This window comes from Agelaius tricolor, unplaced genomic scaffold (genome assembly GCF_023055355.1).
Source record: "Agelaius tricolor isolate 1412-34295 unplaced genomic scaffold, bAgeTri1.0.p SCAF_17, whole genome shotgun sequence".
Taxonomy (NCBI): domain Eukaryota; kingdom Metazoa; phylum Chordata; class Aves; order Passeriformes; family Icteridae; genus Agelaius; species Agelaius tricolor.
The window spans coordinates 11,635,571-11,659,372 of record NW_027269277.1 but is presented as its reverse complement, the minus strand read 5'-3'; the positions used below and the strand labels follow the sequence as shown (position 1 = coordinate 11,659,372).

At 39.5% G+C, this 23,802-nt stretch overlaps 1 protein-coding gene across 4 annotated transcripts in view; it reads left to right on the top strand.

Moving 5' to 3' along the window:
• The window catches only part of ACSL4 (acyl-CoA synthetase long chain family member 4), a 37,077-nt gene extending 16,415 nt beyond the window's left edge, over window positions 1-20,662 (top strand). For 2 of the 4 annotated variants that reach the window (XM_071442461.1, XM_071442462.1), the window contains 15 exons: window positions 3,094-3,138; window positions 5,372-5,888; window positions 6,192-6,369; window positions 8,026-8,135; window positions 8,220-8,358; window positions 9,742-9,892; window positions 11,004-11,127; window positions 11,895-11,966; window positions 13,569-13,708; window positions 14,156-14,328; window positions 14,534-14,608; window positions 14,836-15,027; window positions 15,528-15,642; window positions 16,291-16,448; window positions 18,216-20,662. In XM_071442461.1, the coding sequence (XP_071298562.1) occupies window positions 5,538-5,888; window positions 6,192-6,369; window positions 8,026-8,135; window positions 8,220-8,358; window positions 9,742-9,892; window positions 11,004-11,127; window positions 11,895-11,966; window positions 13,569-13,708; window positions 14,156-14,328; window positions 14,534-14,608; window positions 14,836-15,027; window positions 15,528-15,642; window positions 16,291-16,448; window positions 18,216-18,373 (2,136 nt within the window). In that variant the 5' untranslated portion in view covers window positions 3,094-3,138; window positions 5,372-5,537 and the 3' untranslated portion in view covers window positions 18,374-20,662. The remainder of the gene's footprint in view (window positions 1-3,093; window positions 3,139-5,371; window positions 5,889-6,191; window positions 6,370-8,025; window positions 8,136-8,219; window positions 8,359-9,741; window positions 9,893-11,003; window positions 11,128-11,894; window positions 11,967-13,568; window positions 13,709-14,155; window positions 14,329-14,533; window positions 14,609-14,835; window positions 15,028-15,527; window positions 15,643-16,290; window positions 16,449-18,215) is intronic. The other 2 variants (XM_071442463.1, XM_071442464.1) reach the window with 1 other exon arrangement.
• Window positions 20,663-23,802: the final 3,140 nt, after the last annotated feature.

Sequence of the window (23,802 nt, the reverse complement as noted above, 5' to 3'; positions counted from 1 at the left end):
CCAACTAAGCTGTAATTAGGCACCAGATTTTTCTAACTCTTACTGCTATTTCATCACAGTCTTCTCAGCTGTGGAAATGTTCTCTCATTCTTGTGCGTGTTAGGGATAAATCTAGAAAATCAAAACTTGTAGTAAGCCTGACACTGTGTGCTCATTTGTTTATTGTGATGCATCTTCCTTGCCATGTGGAATTTCTTACCCTTGGAGTAATCTCATTTTGTGTCATCTCTTTTTGAAATCCCAGCCTTGTTCTGTCCTGTACCGGAACAAATTCAGGACGACTCAATACCAGCTAAGTTCCTTTCCAAAAACTGACTAACTGAACACCCACATACTTAGGTCAACTCAAATTTATTTTTTTTACTGTGTAAAACCACTTTTCCAGTTACAAATCCTGAATGCTCACTGTAGTTTCCAAAATGTTTAGATCTGCCTGGATGCTAGAGAAGTTGCAGAAATGGTTGTTACTTACTCATAGTGGATTGTTTTGGATGATTTCAGAACTTCCTGACAGCAGTCAGCCCTGAGCACTTACACTAAAGTCAGAATTGTGTCTCCATTTGAAGTTGGCAAGAGCTCAAGGAGCTCTGGTGCAGAGGAACCAGACTTCCTCTGGTGTTGCTTTTAAACTAAAAACAATCTGCTTTGCAGATTGCAGATTCCTTCACAAACTAGAGCACAACCCTTTTCCTCTCTAATGTCATCTTCCTTACCAGATTACTTTCCTAACACTATATTTAAAGTGGACAGAAAATGAAGTTGTGTTTTCTTCCAAACATGCTATTTCATAGTAAATTGGATCCCTGGCAAGCTTTTTAGCACCAGAGGAAGGATTGTAAGCAGTGTTGTTGAAATACTTAGACTATTAAGCCTTTAGAGGGTTTTGGGCTTGGGCTAATGAAAGTCTTTCCTAGTGATGATAATAATTTGCTGCCTTATTAAAGTTAAACTGCATAGGATAAAATTTCTAGCTACAGGTACTTAATTTGATTTTGAATTACTCTTAAAAATTCTAGTAGTGTGTGTAACTGCTGAGTAAGTTGATTCTATTCAGTTTGGAGAGTCAAATGCAGAGAAGATTAAGGCATTTCCTCTTCTGAGAATAGTCACTTCCAGAGGCATGAACTCTCTCTCTGTTCCCCATACACACTTTTGCTCTTACTTAGTCCCATAATCTTTTGTGACTATTTAAAAGGGTTTTTTTCTTCTATATTAAAAAATATAATTTCTTGTTGTTTCTTAGATTTTCGGTAAATTAGGAAGAGAGGAGTGTCTCTTCTGTTCTGGAGCATGTGCTGTGATTTCAGACTCTGTTCTATGACCCTGGCTACAGGACAGGAATAGCATGTTGTATATTATCTGTCTGAAACTTTTATTTAAGGATAGAAAAGTGAGATTATACTTAGATAACATCTCTTCCATCTCTGGCAGCCCATAAAGTACAGTGTCAGTCAGGAGTAAACTTGGATTGTAGAATTTTTGTAAACACCCAGCATATAAAAGCCGTAAGTGAAATATTACCTCATGAGTGAGGTTTCCAGCATGAACACTGTAACGTGTCACTGCAAAGGTCAATGAACTCCAGACCACTTCAAAATTGATAGAGGCTGATTCACCAGAGGAAAATCCTTTGGAAATGCTGAAAACCAGCTATCTAGGCTCTCCTAGATAGTGAGATACAACATCTATTTTGGTTTGGTTTCATTTTTTCTTGTAGTCATGCCTGACGCACACTGCCCTTTCTGGGAACGTGCGTTTCCTGCACCGAGAACTGGAAGCTGCTGTTTCCAAAACAGCTCGATAAGCATCTGAAGAGGCTGGTTCTGCTCAACAGTCAAGAGAAATAATGAGCTTTGTAAACCAATAGAAAATATTACATATTCTAAATATTCCCGTGTTAAATACCAGTTTTATCTTATTGTGAAATTTTTCGTGAATGCTTAATTTTATTTGTAAGGAATGAGGAAATTTATGAAGACCATAACTGTTATACTTTAGTAATATATAGTTGTTTTACCTTGAAGTAAGACAATCTTACCTTGTTCTTGATGGTGCATTGACGTGAGCATTGCATCTCATCCTTTCTCTTAAAGTCTAATTAAGTAGGAGATTGCAGTCATAAGGTATATTTTGAGTAGCTAAGTTTGGCTTCTAACTGAATACAGCTGGTATGGAGGTACCTTTGCATGTTGAGTATGTCAGTCTGTTATATGCAGTATATTTAAGAGATTATAAATATTTATTTAGCACGAGTTTGGAATGATCCTGGAATGGATCAAAATCACATGCAAATGCCAGTAATTAAAAACATTCTAGCACCTCTTCTTTATACTTCAAGAGAAAATCTTTGTAGGAGAATATTGCAAGGGACATTTAACTCGGTTTCAGTCTGTAAAAACTGATTAAAATCTTAGACTTATGGGGAAGACCTTTAAAATATAACTAGATTAAACATCACTTAAGGCTTTCTGCAGTAGACCTCTTGGAGCCTTATCTCTGCAGTTACACACAGCCATCTCTTATTACACTGGTCATGGGACCAAGGAGGCCTCACTGCCTCTATAAATATGCTTTTGTTCTGGAAAGTCTTCTCTTACCTCACTACCCCAAATCCACTTCATGTTCTCTTGGGCAATGTGTGCCATGGGTAGTCTTGAGTTCGTGTTTCTACTGATACTCATCTCTCAAGAGTGACAAAGAGCTTCTTGTTCTGCCTTAAGAAGAATGGACCATATGCAATATGAAAGTCTCTTCCATGTCTTTCTGGGTTTCATTGGTAATTAAATTGCATTAAGGTTCTGTTCATAATTTTATTCAGAACATGTTTAAATACAAAAGGGAGGAAGTAGTGTCAGATAAAAGTTAATCTCCTTTTTGGCAGCTTCATCTCTTGTCTGTCTGGTGTAGTTTGGAAGCTGAATCTTTTCCTGTACTGTAATTGCTCTCCCTTGTATGGGTTGTGTTGCACCTCTGTCTGAATTCATAGCCTGTGCTTCTTAGGGGCAGTAGGGTGAAAGTTCTAAAGATTCCTCCTTTCTGCAAGGCAAAAAACATCCCAAATTCTAATATGTTCTTTTTTCTGTTTTACTGTAGGTTTAATTGACACTGAAAAAGCCTCAGTCATCACTGAGATCCCTTGTAAGTACACCTCTGTGTGTGTGTCTGTGTGTGTGAGGTTTTGCATGAGCATGTTCAAAGGAAAAAGCCACAGTTGTCTTTTTGGGACTCACTAAGTTTTCCCAATTGATGTCTCTTAAGAATTACAACAGATTTTTGCCAGGATAGAAACGTGGTTCTCTTTTAAATTACTACAAATACATGCAAATTAGCTGAGTTTTCTGGTTTTAGGAGTATTTTTTAAAGTATTACAAATTAAGCTGAAATTCGAAAATGAAAGAAATGCAACCTTCCTCTCCTCCCTTTCTAAATTAGCCAGTTCTTGATTATTAGCCAGTAATATTTCACAGCAGCACATTTCTGAACAAGCTCCTCTGCAGCCCAAAGAAAAGCTGTGGTTCTGTCTCATTGTGTTAAATAGTTTGCAGTACTCCAACAACTCTGCTTTTTATCCAAGTCCATGTGCCTGGTCATATACTCATTGTTGGAAGGTGAGGAGCAGCCAGAGTTCCCCTGGGGTCTGTTTTAACTTGTGGCATTCTGTGTAACCATGGGTGTGTCCTGACATTTCCCTACCATGTTGTAGAGCCATGGCTGGCTTGTCTTTAAAATGCAGACTCAACTGCTGGTTTTGGAGCACTGAATTAACTGGGATGAAAGTATCATACAAGATTTGTGTTATAAACCAATAATCCCTCATTTTGGAGAACTGGAGCTTTGGAAAGTAAACTGATCTCTTTTCTGCTGAGGTTGATGGTGAGGCTCACCAGAGCAGAATAAACATGTACATTTTGAAAAGAATGTAGCATTCATTTTTTATAAAAAGAAAAGAATACTTCCATCCATACAAGTCTGAGCTTAGCTTAGTTTATTATACTATCATTCAATAGTCATTTGATTCTGTAGCTGTAATTACAAAATTAATGTGGTGGTCATGTTGTTTTAAATATCTGCAGATCTCTCAGTCTTACATTACCTTAAGGCTGTTGATATTGGCTACAACACAACTGCTTCTATTGAAATTCTCATTAAATAACCCACCAACCTGTTAACTGACTTCTGTCTGCTCTAAGTAGCAGTTGTCTTGTTTAACCTAAAATGTTAATTGTAGCCTCCCTCATCACCTGAGGGTGGCAAATATATTAATGAAGGTGTATTTTGAGGTGTGCCTACGTTCTTTTAATTCTTGATGGAGCCCTGAGAATTCCCTATTCTCATCCATTCTTTATCAGATGGTGTCCATGGCAGCCTGGGCTCTGCTGGTGGCTGTCAGAGTCCCTGGCTCCCCTGCCTGAGGTTCTGCCCTTGCTGGTGCTCCTGTGCCTTCTCTTTTCCCCCAGTGTTAGCATCATTAGAGATAACCACCCTGTCTCACATGCCAGGGCACACTGCTCCCAGGCCAGTGGGCTGGCCCTCACTGGGGTTTGCTGGGATGGTTTTGTTTTTCTCCCACTCACCACCAGTCCTTATTTAGGCCCAGTTCTCCTTAATGAGGAGAGATTTCTGACATGCAGACAAAATCTTGCCAAATTGTACTTTATTTTAAATTGAGTTAAATTGGTCAGATTTTATTCTGTTTTCCATACTTGGAGTTTGAAATGCATGTATTGAAGTACTTTTTGAATTTGGAAAAGCAAATCTGCATAATCCCTTTCCAAGAGTCTGACATTCAGAGTTGAAAAGTAGAAGATTAAAAATGCAGTTGCTGGAGCAAAGTTAATAAAGCAGTTTTGGAATATTATATATAGTTTTTAGATTACAGCATGTAGACTTTTGAGTCTATATACTATTTTTGAGTATATCAAGATACATTTTAAGCTGGATAGAAGGTTGATAGAATATTCTGAAAAGCAGTAAAGCAATCTGCTGTACCTTTTCTCTGTAGTACAAATATTTAGTGGGAAAACAAGTGTTGACCTTTCCCATAATTACACAATTGTGCCATTACTCAAGTAGCTTAAACACAATATTATGTTGTGAAGGACAGACTTCATCTCAACAGTCCTGAACTATTCAAACAGAAATAGTGGGGAAAAGTCTGTGAGAAGTAAATATTTGTGAATGCAAGAAACAAGTATGGAAAAGATTCATCCTCTTTCATCCCCAGAGCAGTTCACTGCTCTATTGTGCAGTGGTGCTTTTGAAGTGAGCTCTTAGAAGGACTAAAACTAATTAACTGACTATAATATTACTAATTTAATTATTTTTTCTTTCTTTTTCCTGCTCTCTGCTTGGCACTGGTTTTCGCCCGTAGGTGTCCACTGTTGGCTTTCAAAGGTTACTAAAATTTTGCAGCTGCTCTGACTCAGCTCTACCTAAGCTTCACCTACTGTTGCTTCTCCCTACACCACTCTGCACTGCTGCCTTGTTCTTGTCTGCTTCAGAACTCCATAAGAGAGTTTCTCTTTTAAATACCCACAATGAACTTTAGGCTAGAAATGTGTGCCATTCTCTTGCTGCCTGTGTACTTGTTAATCTGGTTGTACAGTGTGCTGGTATTTATTCCCTGGTATTTTCTTACCAATGCCAAGAAGAAAAAGGCTATGGCCAAGCGGTTAAAAGCTAAACCCATCTCGGACAAGCCGGGGAGCCCCTACCGCTCTGTCACTCACCTGGACTCTCTAGCAAACATAAACATCCCTGGAGCAGACACTCTGGACAAGCTCTTTGACCATGCTTTAGCAAAGTTTGGCAAGAAGGACTGTCTTGGAACCAGGGAAATTCTGAGTGAAGAAAATGAAATGCAACCAAATGGAAAAGTATTCAAAAAGGTAAAACTTGTAATTTTTTTCTTGATTCTGACTTGGGTTTGAGCTGCTTTGTAACTTGCCTCAACAATGCATGTCCCTTTAGAGCTTTTCCTCAGTCATCATCTAATAAACCATTCATTTTATGGTAGTTGAGGAGTAACAGAATATACAGGATGCACTTTTATTCTACTTCAAGTAAAATGAAAGCAATTTCTTAAAGAATGGCAGACTATGTACTCATTATGTTATGCAGCAACTCACATCAGCTGGTGAAGCTATACCAGAAGCTTCTTGTCATGAAATTCATTGTCTTTTCCTCTCAAGTTAATTCTAGGAACTTACAGATGGTTATCCTATGAAGAAGTAAACGAGAAAATCACTCGCCTGGGGAACGGGCTGACTGCCCTGGGGCTCCCCCCCAAAAGCACCGTTGTCATATTCTGTGAGACCCGAGCTGAGTGGATGATTGTAGCTCTCACCTGCTTCAAGTACAACTTCCCTCGTGAGTGCTCAGCTTGGCTACTTCTAAGGGATTTTAGAACCCGTTCTCAGCACAGATCTGGCTGTTCAGTAGTTTGACTCTGCCAGTCTTGTCATTGGAGGTGTCAGAATTTCATAAATTCTCTGCTGATGGTCTGATTCTTAGAAGTTTTCAGTCCATCCTATGCTTTGTGGATGTCCCTAAAATTAACTTGCTCATACTTATGAAACTGTATTTTATGATTTTATTGTGCTATGTTCTAGATGTTAAAATGACAAAATAGTACACTTGCCATTCAGGTTGTTTTAAAGATTCTGAAGATGTCAGTAGTTGCATTTAAGATGTCAGTTGTATTTCTCCCCACAAAATGTGGGATGTTTTTACAGTATTTTCTGTCTGTATCCTAAATTATACATCCAAAAGATGAAATGGTTATCAGAAGAGAAGAATGGTGAACAAAATCATATGATAGTCTGTGGGTGGTCTGTTTTGGTGACATTTGTAAGCTGCTCAAATTCATTACAATTATGTATGGTTTTTCTTTTCTTTTTTATTCAAGCTGTCAGAAATCTCTAATGGGAGTTAAACTGGGTGAGCTGCAGTGGTTACTGAGCACTCCAGTGCCCATTTTGCACACATTGTGGAGCCACAGCCTATTTTTTTTGCTTGCACTGGGCTGTCTTTTTTTCTCCCAGCAGCAGTAGTAGCTGCCTGTGTGAGGAGCAGCTCATACAGCAGAGTGTGCAGAGAGGCTGTTCAGGGGCAGCAGTGGAAGAGATGAAGTAGGAGACTGTGGTTAATTTGGCCTGGATCCCTAGACTTTGAAAGGCAGTAAGAAACAGTTCTTTCTCCTGTTCTGCCTGAACCCTGTCTCACAGCACTGTTAAATTCCTTTAATGGTCTTTGGAGGTTACAGTTTGAGATTGCAAATGATACTAAAGAATGGGGCTTTTTTTTCAGTAGAGATAATGGGGAGAGGTGAACTCCATTGGGCCTGGGAGGTACTTAATGGCATTCCTGTAGCCAGTCTGGGTTAAAATAATCTGGCAGCATGAAAAACAGTTTGATTCCTTAGTCTGATTCTCTGCCTTGCTGCCATCACTAATTCCATGGAAGCAAGGAAAGTAGCTGAAGGTGTGCAGAGAGCTGCCTGTAGCCATGCCCAGCTTTAGGCTGTGGTTGCAGAGAGCTCAGGGGCAGAACACCTGCTCTTAGTTGCTTACTCTGGGATTGCTTTGTACATTATTGTTGGGGTTTGGTGCATCCGTTTTTTCTGATAATTTCTGCTCTGGAAAAAGGAGAATTATTTTGGGAGGATGTAGATGACCATTATAGGTTCCTTCCAACTGCCTGGCAACTTCAGGGCTGACTAAAAGTTACAGCCTGTTACCTAGAGAATTGTTCAAAGGCCTCCTAAACAGTGACAGTCTTGGGGCATCAACCATCTGCCCAGGAACCCTGGGCCAGTCTTTGACCATGCACAAGTAAGGACCTGCTTCTTGCCCAGCTGTCCTCCTTGTTCCACAAGTCTCTTGTGCCAAAAACTTCTGATCTGTTTCATTTCCAAATTAGAAAATTCCCAATTGAGTGCTTTCCAGTAAGCTAAGGCAAGAGCTTTTGCTTTTTTTTAGTTTTACTTTTACCCTTCTTTCATGTCCTCTCCCATCCCTGTGACAGTTGTCACTCTCTATGCCACCCTGGGGGAAGAGGCAGTGACCTATGGTCTCAATGAGTGTGGAGCATCATATCTGGTCACCAGTGTGGAACTCCTTGAGAGCAAACTTAAGGTAATTTGGTACCATCTTCACCTGCTAAAAGCAACCCTACAGTTCAGTCAGTACACTACTAAAAATTTCATTTCTCTTCTGTAGACTGCACTGCCACAAGTCTCCTGTCTGAAACATATCATTTATGTGGACAAGAAGACAGTCAATAAATCAGAATACCCTGAAAATGTGGAGATTCATAGTATGCAGACAGTAGAAGAGCTGGGAGCCAAACCAGAAAACTGTAAGTAAATCACTTCACAGAGGAGTGAGTAATCAAGCAGTGTTAGCACCTGAGTTAAGAGGGATGTGTAGCAGAAAACCCCCCCTACCCAGCAAAGGGTGGCCTTTGTCACCAACAAAGGCAGTGGCAGGTTGCCAGTTCATCCTCCAGCTCCCCTTAAATAAACAAAAAACTTGTTTTATATCTCTTGTTCACGTGTCATCTATGTCAGGATAAAACTTTGTTTTTAACTTGTAAACCATAACCAGAATAATTTAATACTTCATCTTTGTTTTAGGATATGAAATAGAAACTGGTTTAATGTTTCATTTTCTGCTACTCTTACCTTTTATTTATCTTACTATCACTATTTTTAATAAGAAAAGAGGAGAAAGCACTTAAAGCTTTTTTGATTTTTTTTTTTTGCTTGAAAATGTCCATTATCTTAACCAAGCTGTAGCTAAAAAGTGCTTAAGGCTAGAGGAATAACAGTTACATTCCTTGCTCCATTGGGCAGCCAGGAGTGACTGTAAACATCTGCTTTAAGGAAGGAAACCCCAACCCTGGTGATCTGTTCCCCTTACATCAGCAGTCTGTAATTAACCACGTCTCTCTCTGGAATAAAGGAGGAGATAAAGTGGCAAAGGAGCTTTGGGAAACACACATTGATCCCAGCTGCTTATCTCTGATCAGCCTGAGCTCTGATACAGACCTGCAGTGACCCTAAGAGGTGTTTTTTCCTGGCCTCAGTCTCTGAAAAGCCTGCTTCCTTGCAGACACTGAAAGCCATGAAAGCTGATGATTGTCATCCTAAGAATAAAGAGAACTAAAACAAAAATCAGAAGTCAAGTGTTCTAAGCTTATTGCTTTTCTACTAAACCTGCAGTTTACCTGAGGAAGGTTTATTTAAATTTTTTTTTTAAATGTTAGGAGGGGGAGTTAAAAGGATTCTTACCAATACAGCCTTGGCTTTGAAAGACTGATGGGCAGAAAAGCTGAGTTAGAGCTTTTTGGGATGTTGGTTTTTTGTTTTGTTTTTCACTCACCTTGATGTTTATAATCCATACTGTGTTTCTCCCCTTTGCTTCCTTTGACACTTTTATTTGGTCTTCAAAAGGCCCCTTCTGTGAAACTTTCAGTCAGCTATAAGCCACAATGACAGAAGTGTCACCCAGATTGTGTAGATGCTCAAATGCTCATCATTCCTTTCAAAATTGGCCTTCCCTCTCTTGCTCTTGAAACCAGATGACTGCTCTCTCCAGCACTGACCATGTTTGCTGTGCTGGTCCATGAAGCACCTGTTTCACACTGATTACAGACATTTCCATACTGATTAATTACAGAAATCATTTAGAAAGTAGATAAGAAAAGAATAAATAACAGTTTTTCTCTTGAATTTTGTAGCAAGCATTCTGCCAAACAGACCTGTTCCTTCAGACTTGGCTTTAGTGATGTACACCAGTGGCTCTACTGGGAGACCCAAAGGAGTGATGATGATGCATAAAAACTTAATAGCTGGGATGACAGGACAGTGTGAGAGAATACCTGGACTGGGGTAAGAAACACTTTGTCTTGTGCACAGAGAGCTAAAACGACCTCCAGAAGTGTCACATTTTTAGAGTCTGCTGCTGGCATTGTGTTACCAAGTTTCTTCATGTTATTGTGAGGCCACTACTTTTTAATTTATAAGGAATATGTCTTGTGTGTGTGAACTTTCCTTGTTTGAAAAATATGCCCCTTCTAGCTGTTTTCTCACATGCTGCTGCTTTTTTATTATTATTACCCTTAGCTCTAAGTCTGTGATGGATTTTTGCACTTTTGAGTATCAGTTGATAGCACTAAATAAGAGATTCCTCCTCTAGTAGAGCTTGGGAAATTTTTTTAGACATTTTCAGGCACCTCCAATCAGTTTAGGAAGCATGTCAGGGCCTAGCACTTCAGTGACCTGGAGACACCACTCTGGGTGCACAGGCTGCAGAATCTGCTAAAGTACAGTTCAGGGAAGGAGCAGAAAAGTAATAAATTATGCACTGACAACAGTAAAGTGCAGATTCCTTGCCATTAATGTTTTGATGAAGTTTTTCATGGAAGTGTATTTGTCTCTGCATTCACAAAAGGCCCAATAGCTGAAATAAGCCCTGATTCTGCTGTTGTAAGAGGATAAAAACCCAGAGGTGGGTGCTGAAATCTGCTGTTCAGTGACAGCTCCAAGGCTCTTGCTGAGAAATCCCTGAGCAATTACTTCCTGAAAGCAGCCTCAGTACTTCAGTAATCAGCTCTCTTTCTAGTAATGTATCCTAGAAGAAGATGACAGACAGGGCTGTGTAAATCACTGGTCATTATTGTAAAGTGTAATTATTTCATCCTTGATTTCATAAATGAAATGAAACCTCCCACAAGGAGAGGAAATAGCAGCAAAAGACTAAGGAATCAGAGTTTCCTAGAAAACAAGGCAAATCCTGTAATTTGTACTGATTTCAGTAAGGGCAGATTTCCCCAGTTTGTTTCTGTTCTGTGGCTGACATCACACCCATCTTGTGTGCAGGAGAGTAAGCTCACCTGGGATCCAGGTCAATCAAAAAGTAATAACTAAGCACACAATAAAATTGTTAAATGGTATTTTCAGTCCACCTGTGACTCATGGTTAATTATTTTTTCTTTCCCAGACCCAAGGACACTTACATTGGTTATTTGCCTCTGGCCCATGTGTTAGAACTGACAGCAGAAGTTTCCTGCATCACTTATGGCTGCAGGATTGGTTACTCCTCTCCTCTCACTCTCTCAGATCAGGTGAGGGATAGCAGAGCAAGGTGGGGAGCAAACTTCACCTTGTGCAGCCTGTTCTCTCCTTGCTCAGCTTCCTCCTTCAGTCAAGAAATGCTGATGTATATGGTACACTTCAGAAATGTACATTTTTTTCAGAAAATGATGCAAATTGACATTTGTGGTGAACAGCAATGGTGGGTTGTACCATATAAATTCTATTAAAACTTCTGCTTTTATGATACTTAGGAAGTCTAAAAGCAATCCTAATAAATGCCTATAGCATTATCCACTGGATAACAGGGTAAGAACAGCTCTTAATAGATCAGCTGAACTGTTTAAAGTGATCTTAAGTTTTGGTCTCACTTTATCAGTTCTTTATCCAGTTATTGCAGATCTTCCATTTGGTCCTTTTCCTCTTTCCCTTTAGCAGTTCAGATAAATAAGAGTAAATTAAGCCAGAATAGATACCTCTGTATGTTTTGCTTGTAGAGAAATTTGCATCAAGCAAAACAAGCTCCCAAAGGAAGATGGAGGAGAAAGCAAGTACTAGAGGGAGGAAGTAAGAGAAAGATAAACAAAGTGAACCTGTAGAAGATTGAGTATTTTGGTTGAAATAGGGTAATGTTGATCATTACCCTTTCCTTAACAATGGGGGCAAAATGACACAGGAACAGGGGAAGATATTTGAACAAATTACATGCTAATATATCTCCTCCTTTTGTTAGTCCTTTAGTTTTCAAGTGCTGTTTCCTTTTCAGCTTCATAAATTTACATTTTTTTCCTTATTACAGTCAAGTAAAATTAAGAAGGGAAGCAAAGGAGACTGTACTGTGCTAAAGCCTACACTGATGGCAGCTGTGCCTGTAAGTATGCAGAAGCAGATATGTCCAGCAAAAAAAAGTTCTGTCTTTTTTATGCTACAAAAGTGTATTTACTAACATGTTTTGCTCTTCACATGTAACTGTTACTAATAGGAAAGAGCAAACACAGACATTCCAGCTGTTGGTGGATTGAACTGAGTACTGGTGCTGCAGATGAGCACAAGAGTCTGCCTCTACTAAAGCCAAGATCCTTTTTGATCCAAACTTGTTCATGTTTCAGTAGTTACAAGTAGTGTTTTACTGGGCTCCTGACACACAGTAGGTCACAGTCAGAGTCTGGAACTCCTTTTTGCAGAGGGACAGACAGGCTGGTTTGGCCAAGAGGGCATCCACTGTAGAAACAGGGATATTTGGCTCAGTCACAGACTCAGCCAGTCAAGGTAACCCCGAGGCTGAGTCTCTGCTGTTCTCAGGGCTGGCAGGCCAGGCTGAGCCTTCTCTCAGAGGAAAGAGCAGGAGGCTGGAACTCCTCCTGCTTCTGCAGGTTCCACTGCTCTGGGCTCCTGCACTCCACAAGGCCGTGGTACCATCCAGAAAGTCCACAGATGTTTGTGTCTTTCTGGTGCCAAGGCCCTCCCCACATGTGCTGCCATCACAGGTGCTGCTTTTAGGATCCTGTCACATCTGTGGCTCATAAAACTGGTAGCACTGGGTGGTGCCACATGGTGGTGGGGAGTGAGCAGGAGGATGTAATCTAGTTTAGGAATACTGAGTTTTGGTTGGATCTGCTTGTTCTGCAACAAATTAGAATAGCCAAGAGTTTTAACATCAAATAAGTCACTTGCATTCTTATGTTTTATAAAATCATAAGCACATAAAGGGGCTTGGTCATCTTCTTAATAATTAACAGAGTGACAATAAGTATGTCTGAGAACTCCAACCTTTTAGAAAATATCCATTTAAATTTATTACATGGAGAGAAATCACATAAATACTTCAAAACATTGTGCTCCAAAACAAAGTTGAAGGAGCCAATCTTTAAACTTCTATTAAATACTTCACCAGCCTGAACAATGTTTTAGGTTCTGTGTATTTAGGTGACCATAAGCTTATTAATTTAATGGAAATTAATCTCTGGTCTGTGACAGAACTGTGGTGGATTTTTGTCAGATAAGTAGAATTACTGCAATCATGTTTCTCTGAAAGTTGAAGAGCTCTCTTGGAAAAGGAAATGGTGCAATGAATTCTTAGTTCACTCCCTTGCACTTAACAATTGCTGTGGATTAAGTACAGCATCAGCACTCCCAAGCAGGACACACCATGAGGGGAATGTACCAACCTTTAGCAAAGAGATTGAGTTAAACTTGAATTTAAAATTTTCTAAATCAGTTTGTCACAGTTTAAGTACAGTTCAGGTGTAAATAGCTCCAAGCTGCAATGGTCTATAAATTGGCTCATTGATCACATGTTAAAAACATTGCACTTAAACACTGCCTAACCCCATGATGCAAAGATTTTTCACATTTGTTATGCATTTTAAAGGAAGGATAATTATGGGGGGGGGGGATCTTCTGACATGGGATTTAATTTACACATGCTGGTCTGTCCCATGTGGTAATTTTCCTTTTTTTAAACGCCTTGTAGGAAATAATGGACAGAATCTACAAAAATGTCATGAGTAAAGTTCAAGAGATGAACTATATTCAGAGAACTCTGTTCAAGATAGGGTATGACTACAAATTGGAACAGATCAAGAGAGGATATGATGCACCTCTGTGTAACATGTAAGTAGCATTCTTGGGCCAAAAGTCCCTTTTGCCTTGGGATCTGTTAGGACAATGTAAAAGAATGATCCTCTGAGCTATCAGACACTTCTCATCTGCCATGCAAATAACATCTAGTGAGTAACTGACCTAGTCCCAGTTCTTACTGGAAACAGCTGAGGTATTTCATGGTAATGACTAATCTTCCAAAGAGCTGCCTGGTTCATTTTCATTGCATTGCTTTTTTTTTTTAATGATAAAACTGGAATGTTTGTTAAGCTACAGGAACTCTGCCTCCTCAAGTGTTACACAAGAGGTAATGGGTTTGATTAGCCCTGCTGTCTACTAAAATCTGGGGAAAAGTTAATTTTTGGGGTGTTCCAGATAGGAAGGGAGGAAGAAGGTTTGTCTCTTCTTGTAAGAGTGGGCTAAGTGAATAATTTTTAATGCTTCTTCCCTTCTTTCAAGACTATTGTTTAAAAAAGTAAAGGCCCTGCTGGGAGGGAATGTCCGGATGATGCTGTCTGGAGGAGCACCACTCTCACCTCAGACACAGAGATTCATGAACATCTGTTTCTGCTGCCCTGTTGGGCAAGGCTATGGACTGACAGAAACCTGTGGAGCTGGAACCATTACAGAAGGTAGTTAAAACACCTGGAAATACAGAAGTTCAGAAATAGACATGTATGGGTTTTTGGTGATTCTTAATTTTTTTAAAACAAGTCAAAATGCAGCTCCAATATTACAGCTGTATGTCTGCAGTAAAGTAACTTGAGATAAGATACACCCTATTCATATTTCAAATAACAAAAAAATCTTGTTTTTCTTTCTTGTTTTCTCCCCAAGTTGCTGATTACAGCACTGGCAGAGTTGGAGCTCCTCTTATTTGTTGTGAAATAAAACTGAGAGACTGGCAAGAAGGTGAGAGTAGTAATTGTTCTGATTTCAGAGTAATTAATTCAGCCTCTGCCTAGCTGGTATCTTTGCCTATTTGCTTAGCTAGATGTAACATATGAAGAAATTGTTCTTTGTCTTTGATAATACTCATCAGCTGGTGTGCTTTAACTTCAAACTGAAGTTTCAAAGTATTTTCTTGGCAGAAGCATATATAAGGTATAAATAATTGCTTGGGACTGTGTTGTTTATAGGAGGCTATACTAATAAAGACAAGCCTAATCCTAGAGGAGAAATTATAATTGGTGGACCCAACGTCTCCATGGGATATTTTAAAAATGAAGAGAAGACAACAGAAGAGTTTACTGTTGATGAAAATGGCCAGAGATGGTTCTGTACAGGAGATATTGGGGAATTTCATCCAGATGGGTGTCTGCAGATCATAGGTGGGTCTCAGTTTTTGATACCTTAATATATTACAAAGTATTGACTAACCATAATTATAAACATGTTATTAATACTGCTGGCTTTGCCTGGGCTGATCTACTTAAGGTTACCTATTTACAGAATCAGTGTAAAACACATTTCTGGAAGTCCTCATAGCTGGAGTAAAATTTTGGAAGTGATGCCATTTCCTGTGACATTATCATCATCTAAATTTAGCACATGGACTTTAAAGAATAAATACAAGATTAACTGTTGGATTCATTACAAAGCTTTAAAATCAGAGTCCTTTCCTACAATCTGTGTGACAAGAAGTGTGGTGCTATAACACTTTTTACAGAAATCTTTATAAATTTGGCAGCTATTAGCTGCTTTAAAACTTGTCCATTAACATCTGGCATAACACAAAATACATAGGTGGTATATATGGAAATGAGTCTGTGGAAATGCTCAAGTTTAAATGAAACAAGGTTTTCTTTTTTTCCCTTTCCCTGACTTCTAGATCGTAAGAAGGACTTGGTAAAGCTCCAAGCAGGAGAATATGTATCTCTGGGCAAAGTAGAGGCAGCCCTGAAGAACTGCCCATTGATTGACAATATCTGTGCTTATGCCAAAAGGTAAGAGAGGTATTAATTTAGAAATTCAGCTTAGAGTAAACATGAAGTACAGGCTCTGACCCAACCCTCTCCATCAGAGTACCAGTTACAAACATGTCTGAAGAAGCACAGCTTTCCAGATTCCCTAAAAGCTGAAGAAATTACCTGTTTTTCTGTTGGCATTTCTCCTATCCAGATATGCCTCTGTTCCATCCCATCCCTTCCTTAAACAGGTATATATCATTATATATGGTTACATTTATCATGTGTTCTGGCTGTCAGAATCCCAGTGAAAAGTTAATCTGGCCACTTTGCACCTGGTCCAAAGCTTTCCAGTGAGTTTTGGAAATAGTCCCAATAGATTCCCTCTCTCCCTGCGTGAGGGGGAGCTGCAGAGAAGTGGTTAAATGCCAGGTCTAGCTGGGGAGCTAAACTGAGATGTGCATGAGTGAAATGACAGCAAAGCCTCATTCTGATCAAACCTGATGTTGTAAACCAGCTTAAATATCTTCTTGATAAACCTTCAGATGTGAAGACTTAATGCACAAGAAAGGTTCTGTATAGTGGAATAATCTGGGCATTTGTGGGTCCAGCAGCAGGTAATTCACACCCTGAAATAAAGGTCTTAACTGAACCTTTTTTCCTTCCTTCTCTTGCCACTCTGTGTAGTGACCAGTCCTATGTGATCAGTTTTGTGGTCCCTAACCAGAAGAAGCTGTCAGCATTGGCTGAGCAGAAAGGCATCACTGGAAGCTGGGTGGACATTTGTAACAATCCTACAATGGAGGCAGAAATACTGCGAGAGATTAAAGAAGTGGCAAACAAGAGTGAGTACCAAGCACATCCAGCAAAAACTGCCATGATCCTCACTAACTGCTCCTCCTCCTTCCAGCTTCTCTGTATCTGCCAAAACTTAATGGTTTATCAAGGCAAAGACCACACAAAATTGTCCCATATTATCCCAGGAATTTACATAATACTGGTTATACTATATTACTTATATTTTTTACAAATTATCTGAAGGTTTTTTCCAACTTAATTCTGGAGACAAGTTTCTTGTCTAATATGGTTAAAATAAGGTCCAAAAGAGCCATTAATTGGAAGAAAAGTTGCAAGGCATTTGCTGGCAAGGAAACTGGTTAAGCAAGAGATTTCAAAGCATTTTTCCCCATACAACTTTGTTCCCTACAGCTTTGAACAGCCATGATCCTTGTGGTTGTAGAGGCTTAAAAGCCTGCTGCTCCTTGCTGTGGTACTGAAGGATCAAAAGTGGCATCAGTCCTTTACAGGACAAAAGAATGAACAAACTCAGTGGGGAAGAAAGTCTCTAAAGCATTGACACCTCCTACAAGGAAGCAGTAAATGCTGCACTTAAGCACATGCTAAGCACTTTCTCTTAAACAGAGAGGAGAATCTGCCTTCTGAAAATGGGAAAACAAGAAGGAAAGACACTTTTAAGTCTTACCTTGAAAAAAATAAATCAATCCATATGTTTAAGGCTTAGGTTTAAACACTTTAATCCCTGGCAGTTTTTATCATGAATTGGGCAAATTACTATCCATATAGCTTTGTGTACTTAAACCCTTTGCTTATGCCTTCTTTCTGCCCTCTAGATAGTAATCTACTCTTGAGATACAACTAATTTATGCAAAACTATTTTAAAGAGGTAGTTCTACGTTCTTAGTAGAGCATGATGCACGTTCATCACGAGCAGGCACACATCTGAGTGTTGTGCAGCAGCACATGCTGATAGCAGCTGAAGTTAGAAAGGCAGAGGAGCTGCTGGGTGCCGCTGCTGCTGCCCCCCAGAGGCTCTGCTGGAATTCAGCTACAAGTCCATGGCTGGGATCCCATTCCCAGCGTGCCTGCAGGAGCTGGCAGCAAACTCCATGTGGTACTGGGCACATGCAGCAGCTCCCTGTGCTGTTCCTGCTGCTCCTGCCCTTCCCTCCATCCCCTTCCCTTTATCCTCCCTTGCTCCCCCCTGTCAGGCTATTACCTGTGCAAGAGAGAGAAGCAGCCTTGGTTGCAGTGAGGCTCTACATGTGCCAAGCCACTGCTTCCAGCTGAAGAGAAAGTAAGTGCTAATGTAACAAAAATACAAAGAAGTCCCTTTGTTTTGAACTCTAAACAGACTTTTAGGAATGAAAAATATAGGAAAGAAACATTCAACCAGGGAAAGTGTACAAGTACTTCATTATAATTTAAATATGAAGCATGTCCAGCTAGTCTGAGTTAACTAGTTATTCCATTCCTGTAACAAAGATACAACTAGATTTCAGTGTATGCTTTTCTGGCAGTAGTCTCAGAGCTTCAGGCTACTCAGTCATTTGTTTCAAGCTTTAGATTTTGCATTGTCATATCCAACACAAGTTCTAAACACAGAGTGTATCAGAGTATTTGCACACTAACCAGCACTCAGTGTTGGAACAGGATGAAATTTGCCTGTGGCCCTTGTGTAAGGTTATTTCATTGAGTAGGACAGCATATTATACAAGCTACAGGGTGCTGACCAGATTTTTAGGGAACATGAATTAGTATCTCATTTGGCTTTGTAATCACAGTTGTGCTTTTCTTTGTTCTTGTCCCCTCAGTGAAATTAGAAAGATTTGAAATACCCATCAAGGTGCGGCTGAGCCCTGAGCCGTGGACCCCCGAGACTGGGCTGGTGACAGATGCTTTCAAGCTGAAAAGGAAAGAACTGAAAAACCATTACCTCAACGACATTGAAAGAATGTATGGAGGCAAATAAGCAGCTCAGCTGACCTGGCAGCTGTGCAGGTGGCTCCTTCTCATGCCTCAGTTTTGGATGTCTGTGTGCACTGTAGATATCACACATTCAAAAAATACACCAAATGGACAACTGTTTCTATAGCTGCTATCAAGTAAAACAGAATATCTTAGACTCCAAATTGTTAATTGTTAGCAGATTAGACACTGATGGTCTTCATAGAGTTTTGTGTGATCATCTCCAGTTTTGAGACAGACATCATTATGTGAAGCAGTGTGACCAGGTAATTGTAGTGTTTCTCTAGCATATTCAGACTGCTTACAACTTCTCTTTCACTCTTGCTGAAGTCTGGCTTATATTTCAAAGAGGAAAAAATAATGTAATTGTGATGACTCTTCTGTCATAATAAAACACTTGTAATAAGATATTTCCCTCTAGCAAGGAGGGAAAAGGAGTATCCAGTGTCTACCCTTCTCTACTTAAAAACAAAACCAAGACAACAGCAGTAGTCAAGAACTTGCTAGAGATCACTAATACCACACTGCTTGAAATGGATGGATTCTTCTGCACATCAATATCTTGAATATTTACAGTGCCTACAAAAGAATAGACAGTACACTTACTGAAATAAAGGTGAACTGAAAAGCTTTCTAAAAACAAGTTATAAGAAATTTCACTCAAGAACATTGAATTAACTATTTCAACTTCCAACTCACCAAACAGGTTTTTAATTGCCACTGCATTTTAATTCAAGCAGAGCTTTCCACTGGACACAGAGTTTAAAAGAAAAAAAGATTTGCACAGCTCTGGGGGTGCTGATGAGAAATCAGTGCCTGAATGCAGAACTTGCATCTGGACTGGCAAACAGCTGAAACTGATGGGCAGTGGTCTCTAAACAGATTTGAAACTCAAGAGTTTTTAAAAGAGTTTTTTGAGATGTGGTTGATGTTTTTAAGGCAATGATTCTCTAGACCTTCACATACATGTGAGTACTGGTTACCTGGGTGTAACTTAGAGGATCAGGTTTTAATGCCTGCATTCCTTTATGGAAGGTATTTCCGTCCTCTTTTAACGTTGGTAAGCACGATAAGGCAACCAGACACCAACAGGAGTTTCCCTGTCTAGTCTTGTTTTACTCACAGAAAAGCAGTCTCTGGCCAGGGAATCTTTGTTTCCTGGAAACTTGTAAAAAGGGACAAATCACTCTATGGAAATTCATTATAAAAATGTTCTCTTATTAACTGGAAGTCACAGATGTGAAGAAGGAGGAAAATGTAATTTAATAATAGTTCATCATTTTGTGTGCCGAATCCTGTACTGTGTCTTCTTTTGAATTGTTACTGAGCTCCTGCCTCCCTGTCACCTCTGCACACTTGAACCATAAGTGCTGTAAAAAGTGCAGGCTCTTGATACTGTTCTACTTTGCACTTTCTTAATAGTTTTATATATGTTGCTTACATTTTGTACAGCTGTGGCCCTCAACTGCTCTATATTGCAAATTCATTTGAAAGTATTTATAGATTTCTATTCATAACACTTGTGTTGTGTATATGATGGTTAAAAAAACTATTTGGTATTGTCACTGTACAGAAAGTAAAAGATTTTGTACATTGCTTCTCTTGAACACATGAGCTTGCAATTTCAAGACAAGTTTTTCTTTTTCTGCATGTATATGTATTTTTATTTTCCAGTTAAAATAGACTTTAGCAAAAATAAACAATGCCTCTACACTCCTCAAGTAAAGCATCCCTGCTCCTGGGGACCAACTTCAAACTTCACCATGCATAATTTTCTCTGGCTAGTGCAGAACACTGCCTGCTGACCTTCCAAGAGCCCCAAGGGGAAAGAGAGAAAGAAAATCTGGTATATAAAGGTGATGGTATCCAGTTGTGCTTGGAACTACAAGAGTCACTAAAGGAAATAGCTTTTCTAAAATTTTTTTTTTTAAGATACACACAGTTGTTTTTTGACAACAGGGAATATATCCTATAGCAGTAGCAACTTTTAAAATTACTTGGTCCTGGAGCCATGGTACCAACTTTTCCATGTTTTAAAACTGGTCTCTATTCAGTAGCCTTTAGTCAGCCTATAAGCATCACAAAAGTGAAATACATGTAAGAAAGATACTTACACTTGAGTCTGGCAGGAGGTTCTAAGACTATTTTTTTTAAGCCATGAATGTATTTATATGAAATGTATTTTATCTTCTGTGTCTTGGTTGACTGAGGATTGCTATTTTCAAAATATATGTACACACATAACACAATGTTAACATTTCAAAAGTGGAATACAACTTAAATGGTTCAACGAGTTTGTGTTTTTGAAGATCTTTGTATTGTTCCTGTTCTGTGCCTCACATTCTGTCTAGAACTGAGTCTGCCTTACAAAGCAGCAGCAGTGAGTCCATACTTCAGGTAATGAAAACCAAGCCTCCAGCAGGCCTGGTTTTTCTTGTAAGGAACGAACCAGAAGTGGATGTGCTGCAAAAGACAATTTGCTACATCATCAGCTTTTCAAGCACCTTTGGGGGGAGGATTACATCAGGCTGCCTTCAAATATGGGGATTGTTTGCAAATACCTTGCAGTTGGGCAAGAACTGTATCCTTCATTTTAATGAATTCTAAAGCCTTTTTGTGACAGAGCTTGTGGAGAAGAAAGAGAATAAGCAAGAATGTTTAATTTTTGCCATTAAAAAGAAGGAACTAGGATGCAGATGAAGAGATAGTAAATAACTTCAAAATCATTATGTGATAGTTACAGATGCTGTTTATCTTGTGCTGGGCTGAAAGGACATACACCATGGGACTGAAATGTGAGGGAGAGGTTCATGTATTGCTGAGGGTTCCAGAATGATCAAAGTTCTTCAGAAAGCAGGTTAAGGATTTTAAATCATCCTTGTAAGACTGAAGAAACAAGTTCAAAGAGAAACAAAATGCAGTTTGGGCATATGTGGTGTAAGATTGTATTCAGGCTCTCTACCTCCAAAGCCATGGTCTGTCTGGAGAAAGCCAGAGTGTAACTACCCCAGCAGGGCACTGGGAAGCTTCAGCTGTGAAGGGAGATCAGAGCTGTTTAGCTGGCCTGAGGAATGGCAGGTGCCACCAGATGATTAACCTGCAGCTCCATGCACAAGGCACAAAGGGCTGGCCCAGGGAAAGAGAAAGAACAGGGTCTAAGTTTGCACAGTGAAATGGATAATTTGCATTTTAAAAGAAACATGGGATTTTAACCAATTCCTTACTAAATACAGAACTAGTTGCCCAAGATCTGCCACTGAAAGTCTTCAGAGCCTCAATGACAGTTCAGCAAAGCCTCTGAGGAGCAGCCTTGGCACAGACCCATTGGTGGGGCTGGCAGGGACCTGCACATGACACAACAGGAATGCTGCCTGTAACAGGCAGATGTCATTACGTGGCTTGAAAGGGGGAGAAAAAGTGTAAACAGGGAGAGGAGGGAGCTACTCCCTCAGGAGCAGGTGAGGTGGTGTTTAACCACCCCATGCAGTCACAGTGCCCTTGCCAACACTCAGAGCATAACCTGCAGGGCACTGCCTGCCAGCTCCCCCAGCACAAACTGCAACTCCCAGCACACTGGCAGGCTATAAAAGGAACAGAACACAGTTCACAATGTGGGTCACTCATTTTCACTAGCAAAAAAAAACCAAAAAACCATATCTACCACATCTCAGAACAATAATTTCAACTAACTGTTGTATTCTAACAATAAATTAGTATTGTTCTGCAAGTACATGCAAAACAAGGAATAAATTCTCAATTCTCATTATGTATATGGTTTTGTTGGGGTTTTTGTTTGTTTGTACCATGGCTTTGTTTGGTTTTAGTTATTTTTGTCTGTAGTGGGGTTTCTTTTCAGTCATACTGAGCCTACCCCATGGCTAAGCTCTATTTACATGACAGTAAAGCAATTTCCTTTTTGAACGGTGAAATTTACACTCCCAAAGATTAAAAATAATAAATCTGGTGGGTTTTTTGCATAAGATGGTATAAAGGTAATCTACAAAATGCAATCAGCAAAACTTACAGTCACTGGCTACATGGAACTGCAAACAACGCACAGAGTGAAAGTCTTTATGAACTTAGCTGGATTAATAAAACACATTTCCAGTTAACTCAGTGCTATTAGTGATTGCTTTATGATAGGAGTGCATCAGCCATGGAGGACCAGGGCTGACTATATTAAATATACATTTATACTCAGCCTGTCATTTTCACATAATTTAATTTTAATGAGTTCTGACAGAAATGGGGTAATATTTGCACTATTGCTTTGCTGCTGGGTGCTGTAATAGGTTGAATCTTGCTACACTTTTATTGGGGAGAGACCCATTTTGAAGAAAATGAAACCATTCTAGATTGATAAAGTGTTCTAATGAAGCTGATTATCACAGATAATTTATCCAAAATTGTCTTTGGTTGGAAGCATGTAGCCTTGACATTAGACCAGTGCTAATTAATTTGGGCAAACAGAGCTCTGGCCACACTATCTGATCCTCACAGACTTCACCTGTACTTTTAAAGCAAAAAATAACTAGAACACCAAAACAAACAAAAAATGAAACCAAAAATACATCACAAACAGTTGAATTTTCCCCTTGTTCTCCCATTTTGAAACACCAATAAGCTGGTAAGTGAGGAACATTCCCAGAACTGCCAGGTCACTACATGTTTGTCACACCTGCTTATTTCTGCATTTATCCTCACGTGTCTCCAAGTAGAGAAGTTTGCCCATCACCTCTGTGTCATCCCTGTTATTTCTGAGCATCCAGACCCTGAGCAGGAATGCCCATCTCTCCAAGACATGACCTCCTATCAATTTAAATGCTAAAACAAGAAGGTGTCATTCAGGCTTTACTTTTTTAAAACACAGAAAAGACACTTGAATTTTAATCAGTTCTGGAGTACTTCTAACAGGTAAATTGAAATCATTACTTCAGTTCACATGGTGTTCCAGCCCTAGGAGTTCTTTCTAGGGTTTTTTATTGTTTTAAACAACAAACTCAAATGTTTCCCTCCAGATATAAATCAGCCTATTGCTTATTGTGCTCCCCAGGGAGTGAGCATGAAGAATGGCTCACTGTTCTCTATAGGTGCCTGCCCTACTTTACTTTCTGCCTTTTAAATTGCAGCAAACACAATCTCTCCCAGTGAGCCCATTTCTATAGCATTTCATCAAGGTCATTAAACCAGGGCCCCTCTGCCCCCACATTCAAAACAAAACACCAGCCTCACCCCCCTACAGAGCCTATTGAAATTACTTCCCAAAGCCTTTACCTGCATCCCAGAACCTGCCTGCTTCTCATGTAATGGGACAGCTCTCACCTTGGGACTTTTTTTTGTGTTGCTACAGAAACATCCCATTTACTAGCATTTCTTCTGAAGCAACTTTAAAAGAGAAGCATTATGGAAAATCAATATTTTTTCAATCCTTAA